Source organism: Vigna unguiculata, chromosome 9 (genome assembly GCF_004118075.2).
Source record: "Vigna unguiculata cultivar IT97K-499-35 chromosome 9, ASM411807v1, whole genome shotgun sequence".
Lineage (NCBI taxonomy): Eukaryota > Viridiplantae > Streptophyta > Magnoliopsida > Fabales > Fabaceae > Vigna > Vigna unguiculata.
In genome coordinates, this window is record NC_040287.1 from 11,639,438 (window position 1) to 11,662,476 (window position 23,039).

The window sequence follows — 23,039 nt, forward strand, 5'->3', positions numbered from 1 at the left end:
TTTTTCTTGAAATCTTGTTGATGTAAGTGTAATGATACTTCTCTTTTTTTGCCTTAATTATATATTTGATTGAATTTCATTTGAAATAAGATTTAGAATTTTGGTTACAAAATTTTGGAAATTACAAAGACTTAGTAATCTTGGAAATTAATCAAATAATGAAAAAGATTGAGAAATTTAATGAAAATAGAGACCTACTACCTTTTTGACAGTTTTAATTGACAAAATCTATATTTTGTGGCGATTTTTAACCGTTAAAATATAATATATTTTGTAGTGATTTTTAACTGTTAAAATACGATATTTTTTGTAGCGGTTTTTAATTGTCAAAAAATGATATATTTTGTGTTGATTTTTAACCGTTAAAATATGATATATTTTGTGGCAGTTTTCAACCGTCAAAATATTATAAAATATAAAAAAATAAAGATAAATTTTGTAGCGATTTTTAACTACTAGTAATGTTTATTCTTTTTTGATAGTAATATCAGCGGTTAGATTTTTTTGTCACAAACCGTTTTTGAAATATGTAATTTTAATGATTTTTTAAACCGTCAGAAATTTTATTTGTAACGGTTTTTAACCGCTACAACTTGTAATTTTAACCGTCACAAATGTTTATTTTTTTTGTAGTATATCAACACCTTCCAAATGGTGTTAATGTCAAATTAACAGAAGGAATTACATTGAATTCTTTTAAATAAAATCAAGACCGAATTGAAGAGAAAAAAAAATTAAAAAATCACATTGAATAAATTTTGAAAAAATGTTAAAACCAAAATACAAATTAAATTTAAATTATAATACATTATTGAGTTGTATTTATATTGAGATGTAAAAATATCGAGATGTAAAAAATAAGAAGTAGCAAACTTAGTATTCACATGATTATTCATTAAATATATATTATAATTAATCTTAATTCAAACAAAGTTTTTTAATTAGATCATGAAATAAAAGTTAATATATTTAATGAATAATAACTTTTATTTAATGACATACATTTATTAGGTTATTTACCAATAAAAATTGCCTATCAACTCATCTCGATTTTACATAAATACTTATTTATAATTAACTCGTAACTAAATAGAATAATAGAAAGAAATATGATATTATTTCATGTGATTATTCAAAATAAAAACATTACATAAAAGAACTATTGAATCCCTCCTTTTATATTAGAAGGTATAAAATTATTTTTGGATTCATAAACACATTTATTAGGAAAAGGGTAAATTTGATACTTGGCATGATAACAAATGGCCTTAATGTTTTCCTATAACGCCTTCTTAGATATCCATCTACTGAGCATGTCAAAACATTCTTCGGGTTTGTACAATGGAGCTGTGTGGCCTGCAGCCTGAAATTATCAAAGCAAAAAATAATAGAACATTAAACTAGAAAAAATTTACACACAAAAATTTACATCATTCTCAAGTGCATGTTGTTGGATAAACTTTATGCTAGTAGTTGCATTTAATGGTGTTGGTAGAAGTGTCCTAAAAAGTGCAACGGTCAGGAGTGTATCTTGTAATGATTGTCACATGAACTATAGTTCATTAATTATGGTTTAAGTAGAGGTTATTGAATGCATGTAGTTGAAGGGCTATGTCTAGAGGCTTATAAGTAGACCATGTACTGCTCATTGTAAAACACAACAAGTTATAATATACAAAAGTGTTTTTCCATAAACTTGTTTGTCAACAAATTGGCATCAAAGCTTGAGAGCCTGAGTGCCTTAGTGAGTTAGAGAGAGTCTTTGAGAGTTAGAGTCTTTGATCGTGATGGCCAACTTAGCTAACAACATCTCCTTACTAAACTTATCGAAAGGCGTCAGTTATGATAACTGAAGTCTACAGATGAAGGCTCTCTTTGGTTCCTAGGAAGTATGGGATGTGTTCGAAAATGGGCACCAAGAACCAGAGGATATTGAAGAACAGATGATTTCCTAGCTTGCTACATTGAGAGCAGTGCTGGTAAAAGATAAAACAAATTTGTATGTGTTGTACCGAGCTAGAGGTCGTGAAGGTAGATGCCACGGAAGTCAGTCAAGCAACTCAGGATTTGAATGCTTCAAATGTCGAAAGTACAGTCATTTTGCTAAGGATTGCAACTCATGAATCAAATATTATAATTGTGGGAAGGTCAAACATTTCATAAAGGACTTTCGATCTAAGAGCAAGAAGGGAACAAACTTCCTCTCTAAGGACACTAAGGAAGAGGGGGCATTGATGATGTTGAGGAGTTCGGGTTTCGAGCCAAGTCCGAGTTGTTTTGAAAACATGCTTTGGTACTTTGATACAAGAGTAAGTAGTCACATGTTTAGGGATGAAAATATTTTTAAGGAGCTCACTAAAGTTGAGGCTAGACACGTAACGTTTGAGATGCATCCAAGGTAACGATAAAAGCCTAAGGTACAATCTAGTACCTACAGAAGAATAGCCTAATTGGAGAAATTAGATATGTGTTCTATGTACCCGATCTCAAGAGCAACATATTGAGCATGAGCCAACTTATTGAGAAAGGCTACTCAGTTATGATGAAAGACCGAGTACTATACTTGAAGGACAAGTCGAATCGTTTGATTGCCCAAGTTGAAATGAAGAAGAACAAGATGTACAAGCTGGACTTGAAGATAGTTGAAGAGCTGTGCTTGAAACTTGACATGGGGAAGAAGCTATGATGTGGCATTTTCAGTTTGGCCATTTGCATTTTGGTGGGCTAACCGAGTTGGTTAAGAAAGGGATGGTGTGGGTACTCCCAAGTATGAAGTTTATAAAAAATGTTTTATGAGGAATGCGTGCTCGGGAAACATCTGAGGACCTCATACCAGGGACTGTCGAGTACCACACAAAGGAACAACTTGGATTGGTTCAAAAAAATCTTTGTGGACCGATTACTGTTGAGTCTTTCAGTGGGAAAAGGTATTTTATTTCCTTCATAAATGATTTTTTAAGAAAAGCCTGAGTGCATTTTTTCAAGGAGAAATCTTAGTTGTTCGAAGTGTTTAAATGTTCAAAGCAATGATTTAGAAAGAGATGGACATGCGTATCAAATTCTTTAGGTCTGACCGAGGAGGCAAATTCATTTCATCTAAGCTTATGAAGTATTCTGAGGAACGATGGATAAAGAGATTTCTAACAGCACCATACTAGTCCCAACAAAATGGAGTTATTGAAAGGAAGAATCAAACCATCCTTGATATGGTTCGAACAATGTTGAGAAGAGAGAACATGCTTAAGGAGTTAGGGGCAGAAGCAACGTAATGTGTAAGACCCGAGAAAATTAATTAATTAAATAATTAATTAATTAATTAATACATGCGGGTAGTGGGAGCCTTTATGGCAATTAATGCTAGCTTATATGACATTGAATAGTGCTAGCTCAAATGTTTGAGAGTACTTGATTGTGTTGAGAGGACTTGGGTTTGAGTCTTGTGTATGCAAATTTTTTTGTTATTTTAATTGTTTTATTTTGATAAAATGTTGAATCATGATGAGTGATAATATAATCCTAGATTTATAGGAATCATCACAAAACATAAATTGGTGGAATTGGTTGTGCACTTACTTTGGAAATTGAATGGTTGTGTCATCGAACCTTGGCCTACGCAAAATAACTTTCCTTTTTGCCAAATTTCATTTTGGCATGAATGTGAAGGAATAGAGAAACCCTGCCCGTCTTAGAGGATAGATAAGAGGGTTGAGAAACCATTGATTAATGGTTATTGAATAGCCATTAATCATTTTTGTTAATCAATTTCGATTTTGTGGAGTAGAAGGTAATTAAGGGGTAGTAATGGTGAGAAAGAAGGGAATTGGAGGAGAGTAAAACACTGCATTTTTGGGTGGGTCTTGGGCAGAAGATTTCTAGAGCACTAGAGTTGCATTGCAGAAGGGATTGAGAGCTATTGATTGGAGAGGCAAGGGGAGGCTATTGGAGATCACAAAAGAACTCTTGAATTGTCAATTTTAAGCAAGGAATCCAAGTTCGGGGAGCTCGAACTCATTGATTTTTATGTTTTGGATATTGTATTTGAGTTTTATAAAGTATGGATTTGAGTTATTTTACGATGAAATAAATGTTTAATTTTCCTGCGTTTTGGGAAAGGACAATATAATAAATGAGGATTATTTATTATTTCTGTTTTATTTTATTAAAATTCGTAACATCCGCCGAGATGTTACACAATGTGTCATCTATGTGCAAATTAGGTGCCAACATGGTAAGTTAAACAACAAGACACCACAATAAGTCTTGAGTAGGAGGAAGTCAGATGTGTCTTATCTTAAAGTGTTTAGGAGCATTGCTTATGTCCGTGTTCCAACTTAACAAAGGACCAACCTTGAACATAAGAGCAAGAAGTATGTGTTTATTGGGTATAATGAAAAAACTAAAGCGTACAGGTTGTTCAACCCAATAACAAAGAAGTTCATGATGAACCGAGATGTTCAAACTGATTAAGAGAGTGAGTGAAACTAGAACATCTCGGAGGAGGAGTCTACTAGAAGTAGAAGCTCGAAAGTTGATACACCACCTACCGTGAGATATCATGAAATTTTTGATGAAAAGGATGAACCTCAAACACCTATAGCAAGAAGTTTGCAAGACATATACAACTCCACTAACGGAGTGCACATTGTATGTTTCTTAGCATATTCATAAGACATGAGCTTTGAGAAGGTCGTGCAAGACAAGAAGTGGCAAAAGGCAATGGATGAGGATATTGGGGCAATTGAACGCAACAACACATGGGAGCTAACCAATTTTCCTAAAGGAGCTTAGTCTATTGGCATAAAGTGGGTGTACAAGAAGAAGACGAATGTGGAAGGAGAAGTTGAGTGATATAAAGCTCGATTCTTAGTGAAGGGATACGAATAGAAGGAAGGGATAGACTATGACGAAGTATTCGCCCTAGTGACAAGGACGAAAACAATTAGACTGCTGATTTTCTTAATATCTTAACATAGATGGACGATCTTGCAAATGGATGTGAAGTCAGCATTTCTAGATGGAGTCTTGGAGGAGGAAGTATATACATAGAGCAACCATTCAGATACATGCGAAGAGGCAAAGAGAAGAAAATGTTGAGATTGAATAAGCCACTTTATTGTTTGAAGCAAGCTCTACGAGCATGGAATGAAAGAATTGACACTTACAAAAAGAATGGGTATAAGTAGAGTCCTTATGAACATGCTCTAGCTAATTGAAGGTTTTAAAAAAGTGATGAAGAAGGAGTTAAAGATGAATGGCTGGGGACTTATGAAGTATTTTCTTGGTTTGAAACTTGTTCAAGGAGAGGCAGGCATCTTTATGTCCCAGGAAAGGTATGATGTGGAGGTCTTTAAGAAGTTTAAGATGATAAGTTGTAACCCGGTTTCCACCCCTATGGAATTTGGTACAAAACTTTCTAAGTATGCAAATAGAGACCTAGTTGATGTGAGCAAATACTGAAGTCTGATTTGAAGTCTCATGTATCTTACAAATACTAGACCATATTTAATGCTAAGTGTTAGAATAACAAGTCGATATATGAAGGAATCGAGGTATAGTCATTGGAAGGCACTAAAGCGAATTTTAAGGTATGTGAGAGGAATAATGTCTTTTGGCCTAATGTATACTAGGACAGATAATTACTAACTAGTTAGTTACTTGGACAATGATTGGTATGGAGATGTTGATGATCGGAAAAGCACCTCTGGATATATATTCTTCATGGGAAACAAAGTGTTCACCTGCCTTTCGAAGAAATAAACCATTTTAACATTGTCAACTTATGAAGTCGAGCACGTTGCAACATCCTAGAGAGTTTGCCATACAATTTACCTTAGAACCTTCTAAGCAAACTAGAGATGAAGTAAGAAAAGGGGATTGTCATTCAAGTTGATAACAAGTAGGCCATTGAATTGGTGAAAAACCCGGTCAATCATGAGAGAAGCAAGCATATTGATGTTCGATTTCACTTCATCGGAGAACAAGTAAAAGAAGGAAATGTGGAATTAGAGATATCGCAAGCCGAGAACAAGTTGTAAATATGTCCATGAAGCCACTACTAACCATTCTGTTCGAGAATAACAAGAGGATGCTTGGAATGAAGGATAAGAAAAACATTTAAGTTTATGGGGGTTTATTGTGTAAACTTAAATGTTAGTAGTTGCATTTAATGGTTTTAGTAGAAGTGTCTTAGAAAGTGCAGAGGTCAAGAGTGCATCTAGTAATGATTGTGGAATGCACTGGGAGTTCATTGATTATAGTTTAGGTAGTGGTTGTATTGAATGCATGTAGTTGAAGGACCTGTCTAAAGGCGTATAAATTGACCATGTACTGCTCATTGTAAAACACAACAAGTTATAGTATACAAAAGTCTTTTTCTAGACACTTGTTTGTCAACACATGTAATAATGAATTAGAACTTCGTACTGAAATTGGGGTAAGATGTTTGTATCAATGACTATCAATGACAAGTGGACTTAACCATTCAAAATTACCTAGCTCAAATAAGATATAATAAATTTAAGATCAAATTCAACTATATTATATTATTTATATGAGTGTACCATTGAAAGTTACCTAGATCAAATAAGATATGATAAATTTAATATTAAAACTAAGTTATACTACATTATTTGTGTGAAAGAGAATGAGATACTTGCCTTCACAGTTGTAAATGTCATGCGATTAGAGTAAGTCCTTGTGTATCTACATGTAGGAAACACAAACATTAAGTGTATAACTCAATTTTTTTTAATATAAATTAAGCATGGTTACGTATAACTACATTAGTGGAATATCGCCCACATTCTTGGTCTATAGGATATTGTTGGAAGACAACAACCTAATAGACAAGGTTCAAATTATTGTAAGAAAAAGATAAAGTTAGCAAACTACCCTGCAACTTGGCCATTTGAATTCCATGGCCTCCAATCGTCAACAATAGAGTAGTTTAAAGATCTTATCCATTCTTGAGTTCCCAAGAAAGGAGATGCCATGTCATGATCGCCACTATTATTTATCATAAGAAATTTGAGTTATAGTTAATTTATTGTATAGTCTTACCTTATGCAATACATAAGAGCGTAGAGAAGGAACATTGACCTGTATATTAGTGAACGATAGCCATTTCTACTAAGATTTGCGTGATATTCAACACTACTTAAGATATCGTACTTGAAACGTGAATCACGATGACAACGAATCCATGTTCCTATACTTCCCTGCAACATATGCATTTGTAATTTTTTTATAATGTAGCATTGTTAGGTGCTAACAAAGTGTGTAAAGGAAAACCACTATGAAATCACCTTGTGAATATGAAGTGCAGTTTGAACATTATCATCATTTGCCCAATAAGCAGATAAGAATTCCGTATAAGTCTAATGGTGGAAAGGAAGCAAACATCAGTGTGTAAATACATAGAAAAGAAACAATAATTAGAGAACATTTATCATTCAATGAAGGCATGGACACTACCAGACATGTTACGGCTGGCAATTTGAGATCAGTTTTCAAGAAATGCTTTCTAGGAAATTTCTCAATTAAGGATCTTCTCAAAGGAGATACGATATGATCACTCTCACACCATGGCTCCAAAATATTGTAGATAGAAATTCTTGATACAAGCTGTGGCAGTGGAATTGTTAAATTGGATACAATTTTCTAAGATTTACAAGAAAACAAAAATTTAGAAACATAGATTCTACTCAAACCATAAGTAAAAGATAAATTTAGAAATTGCAACTATATGTCTAGATAGTTTTGAAAGTTAAGAAAACCTAACATAATCTTGAAAAATGTAAAAGTGACTCATCCATCATACATAAAATAGTAAAAGATGTGAAAAGTAATATAAATTTCTCCATACTTCAATATTTGAAGTTGCTACCTATATCCTACATTTAGTAAATTGTTACTGAAACAATCACTTAAATTATCATAACAAAACAATTTGCCTTTTCTATTTCCTCGAAAATTCTAAGTATGGTACCAAAGTTCCATTTGGTCACTAATAGGATATAGGTATCTTGCCCAACTACCTCAAAATTCCTAATGTTTCATAGTATTTTCAAAATGTTTCCTTAACCATGATCAATACAAATTTTCCTTCATCGATACCTGTTGATATTTTTACTCAAAAATTATATTTATTAAAACATTAAATGGAGACATTTTTTGTTCTCAAACTTATGGGAGATTATTGAACATGGTTTCATTACTAATACAAATATTTTTACACTAATAACTACTTAGAGGAACGAGTTGAAGAAAAATAACCATAAATACTTAAAAATCTTTTATTTTTACAAAAAAGAAGTGATTGATGGAGAAATAATCTCTTGAGCATTATCCAATGATGGAGAAATCGTACACTTTTCGCTTTAATGAAGATACATGTGTAAGATATGATAATAGAAGATGAGGGATAGGTGAAGTTAAAATGGAGAAAAGAAACATAAGCTTTTGTTGATATTTTCATGAAAGTCAAAGTTGATGATTCATAATTTGTCATCAACATTTGGTCATGTCTAACACCTAAATTTTGAAGTTATTAGACATGAAGAGAGGTTTACCATACAAATTTCCTGATCTAGTACAAACCTCAAGATGAACTTTAAGGATAGATGGAAGATATTGTTACACCTCCTTTACCAACACAACTAGATTCTTCACCTAGTTCTAAATGAATATGATCCCTTAGTGAATACATATAAAAAAATATGGCATTGCTTGAGCCAAAATGTTATCAAGAAGCAACAAAGCAAGAAAAGTGGATCAAGGAAATGATGAAAAAATGATGAAAACATTTAAGATGATCGACCTTGGCTAGTTGAATTACTTCCTCGACATAGAGAGGTAAGACAATAAAAAGAAGAAATCTTTACCTCTCAAAAGAAATATATTAAGACTTCCCTAAAGTAGTTTAAGATGTATGGTGAAAAATTGTTGTTACTCCACTAGTGACAAATGAAAAGATGCAAAACGATGATGGAGCACAAGAAGTTGATGCATCATGATAATGGTTACACTAATAGTAATTGGTTAACATGAATATTAGTTCAAGTTATAGCTTCTCACTTGGATTGGGATTTTTTTTCATAGGGATAAAAAAATATCAACAACTGAAGTAGATACATGACAACTGTAAAAACTACAAGTGAAGCAACAAGACGTAGAAGAATATACTTGATGAAATGGAAGAACAACCAGATGAATTTACTATAATATATTGTGATAAGAGGCCAACTATGACAATGAAAAATAATTCATTCCATCATGAAGAAATAAATCACATACTTATTAAATATCACTTCATCAAAGAGGTATAACCAAACATGCAAATTCAACTTGAGTACTACACGATAAAAGATCAAGTTGAAAACATATTCACCAAGACCCAATGTCAATTTAAACAACTAAGATATATACTTGAAATTATGCTGGAAACACAAGTAATATATAAAATCAAAAATTGTAACAATAAGATAATTATAAAAGTTAAGGAAATCTAGAATCATCTAGAAAATTGTAGAATTAGTGGTTGAAGCATATAAATAGGAAAAACCACTTAGTGTAACATACATGAAAGATCAATATATACACCTCCACATTATTCATTATTTCCAAAATTACCCTCTATAACTTATATCTCCTAAATTACTACTCACTCAACTAAAGATGTCTAACATAACAACTACCTTTTTTGTTTCTCTTAAAATTCTAACAAAAATAACAATTGACCTTATGGTTTCTTATTATTTCACTAGAAATTCTAGTCACCAAAATTTCATAAGAAAATAAGGAGAAGAAAAAATAGGGAATGCATACCTTATTGAATGATTCCATATCTCTGTAGCATAATATATTTTCGGAGTCCACATCGATGAAGTTTCCTTTACAATTCTTTTGTAATGACTATTCATAAATTAAGAGACTTCCTTAGTCTTTGATTTTTTTTTTGTTTATTAAATAAAATCCTTAAAAATAGAAATTCATGAATTAAAATAAAATAAAATCACCTCATATAATTCATCAGAAATAAGTGCCATTCCATGAGCAAAGGGGATTGCATAATTTGGCTCCGTTCTCGTTGTTATTGGATTCCCCAAAATGTATCCCTAAAGAAAAAACACTTCATTATTAGTAAAAGAGTTGTTATATAAAAATTCATTTGATGTCAACTTTTATTATTACAATCTAAACAAAAAGGTTTTTCATTTGTTATGCTATTATATTTCTAGCTTTTGCTAAGAATCTTATTTCGAGCTTCTTCATGTTGCATTTTATTATATTACCACAAAGAATACCATATTAAATAGGTCGTGCATAGAATTTTGTTATTATAAAAAATAAGTTAATAAGAATATATATATATAAACAAACAAAAATGTTCAAAATTTGTACTTTCTTAAAAATATTGACATTGATAAGATTTGGAGATTCTTCGTTACATTTAGTTGATTTGACATATTATATAAAAATGGAGTAATATTAATTTCTTTTTACCGATATTTTCTCTTTATGGATAACATTATACTTGAGTTAACCCATGCTTTTTGTCATTCATTTTTTTATAACATTTGTTGTCCTAATATTATTGATTCTATGAATTGTTTATTTTAATCTCAAACTTGTTTCATTTAAGTAAATTGTCATATTCCAGTAATCTCAGAGTGAGAAAAAAAGTTGTTTTAATTTATTTCTCCACTTTTGTAACTACCAGATATAGTATATTTTTCTTTTGAAATGATGTGTCTCTTCCAAGCAAACTTTGACTTATTGAATTTGGTTTATTTTTGTGATCACTAAAGTTAAAATTAAAACTTTCTCGTAATATGTGACTATTCAAAATATTCTACCATTAATCATGGTAATTTTAATATAGATATTTAATTGTAATAAAGATATTTTACATTGTGTATTTTAATATTTTAAGTTCTTTGTCTTATAGTATTTTAAAAAAATATTATACTAAAATTAATGTTAAATTATGATAGACACTTAAATTCAAATATCAGTATATTAAATAATATTTAAATAGATATTCTTGTTAAAGAATGATTGAATTTATCATTTGAAAACATCGTTTATTACATAAGGAAAAAACATACTACCGCTTTTATAATGAAAGTGTTTTCTTTCTAAAGTCATTCTTTTTAATATTTTTTATATCTTTATTGTTGATTATGAAGATATTGTAAATTTAAGTTTGAATCTTTATCATTTGAATCTTCATTTAAGTTTAAATTTTCCTAGTTAATTGTAATTGAGATAAGTTCTTAACTTTCTCATGACACTAAAAAAATTATCAAATAGAAATCCATTTTAGATACAAAACATAATTAATCACTGTATTAACTAACATAAATACCATTTTATAAATTAAACTATTAATATCTAAAATAGTTTCTATAAATAAAAAATTATAATTGGTTTGTGAATTAAAAATTTAAATTAATTCTAATTACTTATCCAAGTTTTAATTACTAAGAAATTAGTGTTTAAATTAATCTGTAATTTTAAATTATAGATAATTTAAAATCAATAATAGTGAATAGCTAAAATATTGGTAACTAGTATTAGATATCAATTTAAACTCTGAACTTAGTTAATGTAGTAACTAATTATTTTGATTTCTAAAATAATCATTATTTAATTATTCAACAACTCCATACAAAATACATACATTTTCTTTTCATTAATTATGAACGCACTTACATTAAAACTTTAATTTAAAACATATAGCATAAAACAATACTTTAAAATGCTAACCTGGAGATTTATACTTGGTTGAAACCCCTTTTCATTTCCTGAAAGTAATGAAATTTGCTAATAGATATACTTTCAACGAAACTATAGGAATTAAGGTGATGATATGATTTACATTCCAGCCCTCACCAACTGTAACGGTCTAATGATTGTTAATATGTGGTTCTATTTTTTTTTAATCATTTCGAAACTTTTTACCTTGTGCAATTTCTTGAACAATTGCTGGAAGTGGAATGCCAGCATATGAGTCACCAGCAATGTAAACTTCATTTGACAAAAAATTTGGATGATCAATTAACCACTACAAAAAATAAGCATGTCATTGACTAACAAATGTAGATGCAAACACAGCTAAAAACAAAAGAAAAATAAAGTATTTTGAAATAAAGAAATAAAATTTAGATGAATACCTTTCTTAAAAATTGATGGCCTTGACTAGCTAACAACGTGTCACTACTTTGAGCAGCAAGTTCCGTTCGGGCATAAGTAAAGCCTGTGAAAACAGGCAAGTCTACATATGTAATGCTACTAACCTACCAAGAAGACCAAAAAGTATATTAAAAACTGTATTTTAAAGCAGTATATATATATATATATATATATATATATATATATATATATATATATATATATATAATATATATATATATATATATATATATATATATATATATATATATATATATATATATATATATATATATATATATATATTGGGAATAGTCTAAGTGTGAGTCAAATATATATAGTCTAAGTGTGAGTCAAAGTCCCACATTGGATAGAAAAGACAAAGTTGAACACTATATAAGAATAAAGACCCATAATAGCATTGCCTTAAGGTTTTGGTGTAAAAGTGGTGTCTAAAGTTTTATATGTTTAAGACTAATGTCATATAACCATATAGCCAACCATGACTATAACTCATATGTATGAAAGAATATATAACCAACAGTGGTATCAGAGTCGATGGTTCGGAGTGATTGACCTGCATCACCCAAACTGATTAAACCTAGCTTTGCCTCTTTCTAAGTCAAAACTGAAAACAAATGAAATGCTGTTACCCATTTCAAGAAAAAGCCCAGTCAGAGCTGAGCAACCAGGACCACCGTTAAGCCAAAGCATGAGAGGATCTTCCTTGGGGTTGTTTTCTGATTGAATGAAGTAGTAAAATGTCTGCACATCCTCTGATTCTCCCACTCCCACGTACCTTTCATATCAATTGCTTTCAATCTCATAATTAAAACCATATTGGGTTGGTAGATAGCAAAAAGAGTTTAAAACTTACCCAGTTTCAAGAACAAAAGGAAGAGGTCCCTCGAATCCTGGAAGGAACTTCACTCTGGAGGCAGAAGATGCAGGTTGAAAGGAATAGTGCGATAAAAGAAGTAGGGAAAGTAGAAGTCCATAGTGAACCAGATCTGAAGAAATGAAACGTAAATTCAACTTTCCCATTTTGATGCTCTTATCTCAGCCTTTTCTCTTCACTTTTATAACTGGAACTAGCTTCTTCTATTTTCCTGGTGACCCGTACGTGGATTGAATTAGGCAGACAATAAATTAGGTGTCCATTAATTTCCATCGGTATCTTCTTCTATCATTGCAGGTGCATAAGCAGGTCCACGTGATAAATCTAATTAATTCCTAAAAGTTGGATTCTTCAAAATGTTAGTCCACAAGATTTTTTTATTTAGGGTTAAATATGTTTTTGGTCCCTTAACTTTCAGTGAATTTTGGAATTAGTCCATTTTGAAACTTTGGACCAATTTAGTCCTCCATCTTTTGAAATGCGTGAATTTAGTCCTTTTAATCAAATTTTGTTAAGTTTATTTGACATTTCAAGCGCGTTTCATAATAGTATTTGACTTAACATTAAAGCAAAAATGTGTCAAACAGTATAAACAACTCAAATACAATTCTGAAATGCGTACAAAACATCCAATAAACCTACCAAAATTTGATTAAAAGGACTAAATCCACGTATTTCGAAAGATCAAGGACTAAATTGGTCCAAAGTTTCAAAATGGACTAATTCCAAAATTTACTAAAAGTTAAGGGACCAAAAACATATTTAACCCTTTTATTTATCCAGTTTTCAGGTTTTTGATTTGATTTGATGTGTAGTTATTGAATTCGAAGACTTTAATAATTTTGACTTTGGTCCCTTCTATAAAAGGAGGTGGCACGTTTGGTAGTGGCACGTTTGGTAATTGTGGACAAAATCAGTCACTTCAGATATTAATTGAACATTTATATCGACTTCTATTACAAGATTTATTATTCGATATTTTGATTCAGCTGTGGATTTATTTTTAATTCATTATTTCAATAAATTTTTAATTATTTATTTTAATTTTTTATAATGATATAATATGATGATGGAAATAGTAAAATAAAAAAGTGTATCATGTAATGTGAAATTCTATTTAAATAGAATAATCTACTAAATAAAACATTGCATAATTATAGGAGCAAAAGAGTCATCAGATGAACAGTACCTAAAAGGATTTACCATTACAGTAATTCAGAAGTACTTAAAAGAAATTGAATCAAAAGGGGTTCAGCAGTTATACAAAAGTAAAACTCTTAGAGCAAGGAATGACAAAAGGCATTAAGGCCATAAAACTGCTCCTAAATGCCAAAGATAACAGGACCCACTACACCGCACCACTGCTACCATCAGGTCCACCTATAACATTTTTCCCATCTGCTCCCACCAACAAGGTGATCATCGCAAAAGAGAAAACAAGACAAGCACAACACGAAATAAAAGGGTAAGCTAGTGTAAAATATCTTTAACATATTATAGAGCATGTACAAGACAAGGCAAGTTATTAACAATTAAATAGTAAACACTCAGATCATGTGAGAGCAAACAAATGCAAGTTACTACGACTCGATATCCGGATCATACACTTGATATAGAATTCTAAAGGAAGTATGCACCTGTGTTGGTTTCTAAACTCTGCAAAGTCTAGACGCAAGGGGTTATCACCCAACCACACACAGGGTTAATCCTCTATTGTCTTGGGCCCAATATGTCCCAAGACTAGGACTTCCTACCACTCTCACCACATTAATCATTTTGCTCTATGTGAGCGTGAACAATTGTTAGAGTTCAGGATACCCTCCTTTATCTAGACATCTCTTATATCAAGGTATACACTAGGCATATATATATATATATATATATATATATATATATATATATATATATATATATATATATATATATATATATATATATATATATATATATATATATATCACCAAGAGTTTCCCATGAAACTCCCTTGCCAACACATTCCACATTCCAACAAATATATCATGTTTCTCATTTCATGCTCTCCACATGCACACAAATATTCAATCCAACAAAATCATAACTTATTTCATAATAATACTTCCATTCTAGTCTCATTCAAACATACATGTCAAGCATAGCCACATACTATGAGCAAGGAAGAGGATTAACACAAGCATGGAGCCACATCAACCAACACAACAACCTTTGTCAAGGATTCTCGCTTAAGCTAAAGGTCCTCGCCCAGGCAAAAGGGTTCCTTTCGCTCAAGCAACCCCTTCTCACCTAGGTGAGAGCTCAACAGTGGCCACTGTAAGGTTCCAGCGGGTTCTCGCTCAAGCAATAGCGTCTCGCCTAAGCGAGACTGCGCATCGCTCAAAAATTAAAACCAGTCGCCTAGGTGACAACTCGAGCTGGAATCCAAGGGTGAATCCCTGATACTCTCGCTTAGGCAAGGGTCACTCGCTTGGGCGAGATTAGCAGGTTTCTCACCTATTCGCACATACAGCTTCTTGTTCAATCAAACATACACACACAACAACCATTTTCATACAACCAATGACAACATTCAAGACCCAAAGACACAAGAACAGTCCAGAAATAATCAAAATACTTAAAAGAAACGTAAACCCTAGCTTCCCTTACCTTTTTGGATACTAACACAAAGAGCGGTAACCCAAGCAAGAGCAAGAGCAATAGAGTACTAGAGCAAGCTACAGAGCTGAAAACAAACATTCAGGTAATTGAGAATGAGCTATTAGAGAGAACCTACGACAAAGCTAGAGCCTTTAAACTGGAAAAGATGAAGAATGAAGTTGAATTTCAACTTAACGAAGAGGACGAAGCAGTTTAGCTAGCTGGAACGAAGGGGAACTTATGCCCTAGCAGAACCCTTTTTGGAGACAAGAGTGTTGGAGAGAAGGGAACAATTTTGCGAAAAGAGATAAGTGAAAATGAGAAGGTTGGGTAGGGTATTGGGGTCCTACAAGGGGGTTTGGCTTTGGGCCTACGAAAAGGCTAGGCCCAAGCACATACAAGCTGGAAAAAAAATGGGGCTTACAATATCTCCCCAACAACAAAAATTTTTCGTCCTCGAAAAATAAAACTTACCAGAAAAGATGTGGATATGAATTCCTCATGTCCTTCTCTAGCTCCCAAGTAGAATCACCCGTCCTTCGGTCCTAGATGACCTTAACAAGACTAGTGGTTCTTGTAACATCCCTAAGGAATATTACTTGATAATAAATAAATAAAAACAGAATTACAATAAAGTCCACATTTAATATAAACCATTTCCCAAAAACACGGGAAATTTAAAACTTTAATAGATAATAAGTAGTAAACCAAGAATCCAAAATTTCATGAAATGGAATTAAAAGCAATGGCTCTCGCCAAATTTACATGAGATCCTCAAAACAAAATCATCAACATATACTATATATATATACAAAATATCCCCTGCTAGCCCTCGCTCCGAGTCTATGCATCTCCTGACCCACCTGTCACATCATTTGCTCCCGGATAACAAGATATCCGATCATCGCTACACACACAGATAGGTGAGCTATGCACAATAAAATATAAACAGATGTATGTGAAATAAACATGCTTCCCAACCCAAAATAACATAATTAAGTTCATAATTCCCAAATCACCCAACCATGACCTCATAGTCCTTCATGAGTCATATGCATGAACTAGGTCTTGGGACTTTCCTGTGCTCCCATGAAATTAACTCATTCGTGGTCCAACCCTATGAGCCTATCCCGCTTATAGTCCTGCCCTACAAACTCCTCGCCTGTAGTATAAACATCCAAGTCTCACACTTGGACCCTGACACGCACGCAATGACCATACTATGGACTCCTCGCCCAATAGTAGCTGACGGGAACATAACAGTTCCTTGCCCATCGTGCGCCCGACACATGCAATCACCATACTAAGGACTCCTCGCCCAATAGTAGCCGACGGGAACTCAACCAGTTCCATGCCCATCATGTGTCCAACCACCGAGCACATCCCAGACCCCTTAATGGACTTAGTCCTTCAAGCCCAAACATCACACCACATGCATATACAGTCCATCCTTAAGATAAAGTAGTCAAATCACACCCACAAGCAATTACAACATGTCAAAATCACATAAACTCGCTTAAGCTAGGGACACTCGCCCAAGCTAAGCCCTCAGTCTCGCTTGGGCTAGCTCCCCTCGCCTAAGCGAGCCTAAAACAATAGCATCAACTCGTCATCTCGCTTAGGCGAGATCCTCCCGCCTGGGCGAGCCACACATTTGCCCAAAACCATGCCAACACCTCGCCTAGACGAGTCTTCAACAAAACACACAAGAAAACACTTCGAGGACTCACTTAGGCGAGCCACTCTCGCCTAGGTGAGAATGTCAGTCGCTCAAAACTTAAAACATCTCGCCTGGGCGAGATATCACGCTCAAAACTTCCAAGTTCTCCTCGCGACCTCGCTTAGGCGAGTGCCTCTCGCCTGAGCGAGAGACCATGTCGCTCAAACCTCTCCTGGGTCGCCTAGGCGAGAACCACGAATTAGAGCTCAACGTGAGACTCTACAATTCTCGCTTAGGCGAGGTGGACCCGCTTGGGCGAGATTTGCGAGTTTTTCGAGTCTGATCACGCACCCACTTCGCCAAAACCATACCAAAATACTCACCAAACGTTACCAACACAATGTAATGGAAAAAAACATTAGAACAAGCATTATCTCCAATTAAGCTACCAAAACACCATACTTAGGCTTCCACAACCATTCCATACCTAAAACCCTCATTCCCAAATCATATAATGCATTACAGGAGTATGTGCACAACATCAATTAATTAAGCTTTCTATCACCACACATAATGTACGAATTTCATGCCAACATGAATCAATTGAAAACTGAATTGACCTAAACCCATAACACATGTCAATCAATTTACGCGCATAAGGACAACTCCCCTAACCTGGATTGATTGCTCAACAATTGTGAAGGCAGAACCCCCCCTTGATTCCAAATCCTTTCTTGCTTCAACCCTTGCACCCCAAAACTCAGTTCACCCTCTCAAACTCGTGCTCCTCTCACAAGCCAATTCCCAGCACTGCCAAAACTCTTCCCTTTACCTAATTTTTGTTTTTATAGGTGCCTTTAAGATGGGTATTAAAAATAAGACGAAATTGGGCTTAGGGTGGGTTTTAATTCCTCTTAATATTAATTATTTGATAGTTTTCCAACCCTCTTGACTGCCCCCATTCTGCTAGGTTCTCTACCTTTTCACATTCACTCCAAACCAAGGTTACTTTTCACATTCACTCCAAACCAAGGTTAATAAAAATAAAGGTTAAGTTCTGTCTACCAAGGTTTGAACCCGTGACCTTCCACTCACAAAGCCAAGTACAACCACTATGCCAATTCACATTTGTTGATATACACAATCAACATAAGTTTACAATCCCAATCACCTACTCATACATATTGTTAAAAATCAATAACAAAACAATCACAGATAATTGGCATACATAGGACTCGAACCCAAGTCCTCTCACACAAACCAAAGTACTCTCAACCATTTGAGCTAACACTTTTCCACGTCACATTACACAACAATTAATGTCATAAAGACACCTTCTTCCTGCATTTATTAATTAATTAATTATTAAATTAATTAATTTTCCCAGGTCTTACAGTTCTTCCCTTCCGTTCCTTGACTTGGCGATCTTCTATTGCCACTGGTTGTTCCTCTAATTTGAGATTCTCCCTGACTTGCACATCCTCCGCCTCCAACACATGTGATGGGTCAAAAACATACTTTCGCAGTTGGGAGACATGGAACACGGAATGGAGGTTAGCCAACTAGGGTGGCAATGCAATCTCATAAGCTACAGGCCCCTCAAGATCTGATATGGACCTAAGAACTTAGGAGACAGCTTCCTTGAGCGGATAGCCCTCCCCACACCAGTGGCTCGGGTCACCCTCAAGAACACATGTTCCCCAGCCTCAAACTCTAAGGGTCTTCTCCTCCGGTCTGCATATGCCTTCTGCCGGCTCTGGGATGCTTGCAACGGTCTCTCACCAACTGCACCTTCTCTGTAGTTAGTTACAACAACTCAGGTCCTACCAAAACCGATTCACCATCCTGGTACCAACATAAGGGAGTCCTACACCTCCTCTCATACAAAGCCTCATAAGGCACCATCCCTATACTCGTCTGGTAACTGTTGTTATAGGTGAACTCCACCAGTGGTAACACTTCATCCCAACTGCCGAGATGGTCCAGAATACATGTCCTCAACAAGTCCTCCAAGGACTGAATCACCCTCTCAGACTGCCCATCCGTTTGAGGATGATAGGCAAAACTCATCCTCAGCCTGCTACCTAAAGCATCCCTCAGCGTCTGCCAGAACCTCAAAGTAAACTGAGGATCTCTACCAGACACTATGCTACAAGGCACCCCATGAAGTCTCATTATCTCTCTGATGTAGAGCTGAGCCAGCTTGGCCATAAATATGTTGAGATTCACTGCCAAAAAGTGAGCACTCTTCGTCAACTGGTCCACCATAACCCATATAGCATCATGTCCTCTCACAGTGCGAGGCAAGTGGGTAACAAAATCCATGGCTATGCTATCCCACTTCCACAATGGAATATCCAAGGGTTGGAGTGTTCCACTGAGTTTCTGATGTTCCACCTTCGACTTTTGACAAGTCAAACAAGCCCATACGAACTATGCAACTTCCTTCTTCATGCCTTGCCACCAAAAGTTTTCCTTGAGGTCTTGGTACATCTTAGTCATGCCAGGATGCAGACTAAGACGACTTTTGTGACCCTCCTCTAGAACCAACCTTCTTACCTCTGCATCATTAGGCACGCAAACTATGCCTTTGAATCTCAACATGCCATCACCACCTAAGGCAAACTCCTTTACCTGATCAGATCCAAGCAGCTCTTTTACCCTCTACAAGCTAGCATCCTCTGCGTGCTTCTCCTTAATCAAGCTTAGGAAGCCACTAAATATAGCTAAGGTGCTACACCTAATGAATTTTGGTTCCAACTCAACTTGTATCCTCATATCTCTGAAGCTCTCAAGCAATTCCAACTCTTTTATCATTAAGTGTGCCACATGCACCGTCTTCCTACTCAATGCGTCTGCCACCACATTCGCCTTCCCTGGGTGATAAAGGAGTTCAAAGTCGTAGGCCTTCAGAAACTCTATCCACCGCCCCTACCTCATGTTTAACTACTCTTGATCAAAGAGATACTTTAGGCTCTTGTGGTCACTAAACACACGGAACTGCGCACCATACAGGTAGTGCCTCCAAATCTTCAAAGCAAAGACCACCGCTGCTAGCTCTAGATCATGAGTAGGGTAGTTCTTCTCATGAACCTTCAACTGCCTTGAAGCATAAGCCACCACCTTCCTCTCTTGCATCAAGACACACCCAAGACCCTAATGAGAGGCATCGCAGTAAACCTCAAAGGGTTTACTCATATCCAGAATCACCAACACCGGAGCACTCGTTAATCTCTGTTTAAGCTCCTTGAAGCTCTCTTCACACCTATCAGTCCATGCAAATGGTTGGTCCTTCCTGGTTAGTTATGTTAGGTGTGCTACTATCTTGGAGAACCCCTCTATAAATCTCCTGTAGTAGCTAGCTAGACCCACGAAACTCTGAATCTCTGACACTGACTTGGGACACTCCCACTGTATCACGGCTTCCACCTTAGTTGGATCTACAACTATACCTTGAGCTGATATCACGTGCCTCAAGAACTGTACCTACCTCATCCAGAAGTCACACTTTGACAACTTAGCAAACAGTTGCTTCTCCCTCAGGATACCAAGCATTATCCTCAGATGCTCGGCATGCTCCTCATGCGTCTTGGAGTATATGAGAATGTCGTCTATGAAGACCACAACAAACTTATCTAAAAACGGCCAGAAGATCCGGTTCACATAGTCCATGAACAAGGCTGGAGCATTGCTCACACCAAACAACATAACCACATACTCGTAGTGCCCATACCTGGATCTAAAAGCAATCTTCTCCACATCCTCTACTTTCACCAAAATCTGATGATAACCCGATCGAAGGTCAATCTTGGAGAACATCGATGCCCCATGTTGCTGATCCATCAAATCATTTATTCTTGGCAAGGGGTACTTGTTTTTGATAGTCAACTTGTTCAGCTGCCTGTTGTCCACACACAACCTTGAGCTACCATCTTTCTTCTTTACTAACAAAACAGGTGCTCCCCACGGCGAAACACTCGGCCGTATAAACTGCTTCTCCAGTAGCTCCTCAATCTGCTTCTTTAACTCCACCAACTCCGTAGGAGCCATGCGGTAAGGAGATATCAACATAGGACCAACCCCTGGTACCAAGTCTATGGAGAACTCGACTTCACTCCTCGGGGGCAAACCTGGTACCTCTTCAGGGAACACATCCTTTGAGTTTTGCGCCGTCCCGGATTTCCTTCACAACCCTATTGGAAGACAACAACTTAGACTCCTCTGAGTTAGAGAATATCAGCTTCTTCTCCCAATAGTCGATGAGAACGCGATTGGCGGAGAGCCAATCCATTCCCAAGATTACATCTAGCCCTTGCAGAGGGAGGCATATGACATTGACTTTATACATGCGTCTCTCCACCTCCACTGGACATCTAGTGCACATGGTAGATGTCCTAACCAACCCAGATGTCGGAGTAGACACCACAAAATCGAATTGTAACTCACTAACCGACAGACCCAACTCTTGTACACAAGACTCTAACACAAAAGAGTGTGTCGCTCCATAATCATATAGCACATATCAGGTTTTACCCACAATCAAACAACATCCAACAACTAGATTACCTGAGCCTGTCGCCTCCGCTCCGGTCACAGTATACACTCTACCTGTTGCTTGGGGTCTGTTGCCCCCTCTTCCCTAACGAGTCTGAACTAGGGTCTGAGCCGAGGGCCTCACCGTAGTCCCTCTAGAAGAGGGGCAATCCTTAACCAAATGCCCCGTCTTCCCACAACCATGACATCTTTGCGTACTAGCCAACTACGGACATGCACTCCTCAAGTGTGGTCCATGACACTGATAACATCTAGGCACTGACGATTGTTGAGAAGTGAAACCCCTAGCCACCTGAGGTTGCGGCCTAGAATAGGATTTCTTCCTCTCTTCCCCTCTAGGTTTGGACCCAGATGATCCGTTGGCCCTCTGCTGCTGCTGAACTTGCTGAGCTTCTACCTCAGCCTTCATCCGCTCCATAACACGAGCTCTTTCCACCAAAGCTACAAAATCCTTGATGGAGAGCGGCGCCACCATCAACTTGATGTCTCCCCGTGGTCCATTCTCAAACTTTTTGCATCGCCAGTCCTCATCCAGTGGCATGGTATAGAAGCGCCCTAAGTGCTTGAATCTCTTTGCATATTCAGCCACTGATTTGTTTCCTTGCGTCAACTAGAGGAATTCTACCTCCTTTGCGTATCTCACGCGATTTGGGAAGTACTCTGAAAGAAACTTTCTCTTGAAGGCTTCCCATGTGATATCCTCATGCTGGGTCACCAATGCTCAACATCCCCTGTGAGCATGTAGACTGTGAAAGCAAGCATGCTCTCACCCGGGCATCTCTTGGCATCAAAGATGCGCTCCATATCCTTCATCCATTGGTGCACCTAATCGAGACTGACTTTGCCATCAAACTTGGCAGGTTGGTGCTTCAAGAAATTTTCCAAACTCCATTCAGGGGGTGGAGGTTGGGGATGAGGACCATACACCGGAGCACCAGTCGCATTCTCCCCTAACTGGCGGAGAGCATGCATATGCTACCTTTAGGCAACCTCAGAAGCCTGTCTCGCAACCTTCATTTGTTGCATCATTAGGTGTTGTTGCTCAAGGGAGGCCTCTTGGCGTTGCATCGCCGCCTCCTATTGTTGCAACATGGCATTGCTTTGTTATGTCAAAGCTGCAGC

The 23,039-nt window shown here is 35.8% G+C and overlaps 2 protein-coding genes across 4 annotated transcripts; both read right to left on the reverse strand.

Moving 5' to 3' along the window:
* Positions 1-1,151: 1,151 nt before the first annotated feature.
* On the reverse strand, positions 1,152-13,328 carry LOC114196279 (serine carboxypeptidase-like 12). Of its 3 annotated transcripts, none has more exons than XM_028086873.1 (13): positions 13,052-13,321; positions 12,828-12,973; positions 12,177-12,259; positions 11,965-12,067; positions 11,770-11,807; positions 10,017-10,115; positions 9,826-9,912; positions 7,474-7,623; positions 7,305-7,376; positions 7,099-7,217; positions 6,892-7,005; positions 6,657-6,702; positions 1,152-1,363 (listed from the first exon to the last, which is right to left on the reverse strand). In XM_028086873.1, the coding sequence occupies exons 1-13, from the start codon at positions 13,216-13,218 to the stop codon at positions 1,280-1,282; spliced, it is 1,308 nt and encodes a 435-aa protein (XP_027942674.1). In that variant the 5' UTR covers positions 13,219-13,321; the 3' UTR covers positions 1,152-1,279. The 3 variants fall into 3 exon arrangements, with proteins under 3 accessions (XP_027942674.1, XP_027942676.1, XP_027942675.1); XM_028086875.1 differs by having other exon boundaries at positions 12,828-12,950; positions 13,052-13,171; XM_028086874.1 differs by lacking the exon at positions 6,892-7,005 and having other exon boundaries at positions 13,052-13,328.
* Positions 13,329-21,504: 8,176 nt separating this feature from the next.
* On the reverse strand, positions 21,505-22,458 carry LOC114163447. The gene is made up of 3 exons (XM_028047757.1): positions 22,210-22,458; positions 22,008-22,122; positions 21,505-21,842 (listed from the first exon to the last, which is right to left on the reverse strand). Exons 1-3 carry the CDS (start codon positions 22,456-22,458, stop codon positions 21,505-21,507), a joined length of 702 nt encoding a protein of 233 aa, XP_027903558.1.
* Positions 22,459-23,039: the final 581 nt, after the last annotated feature.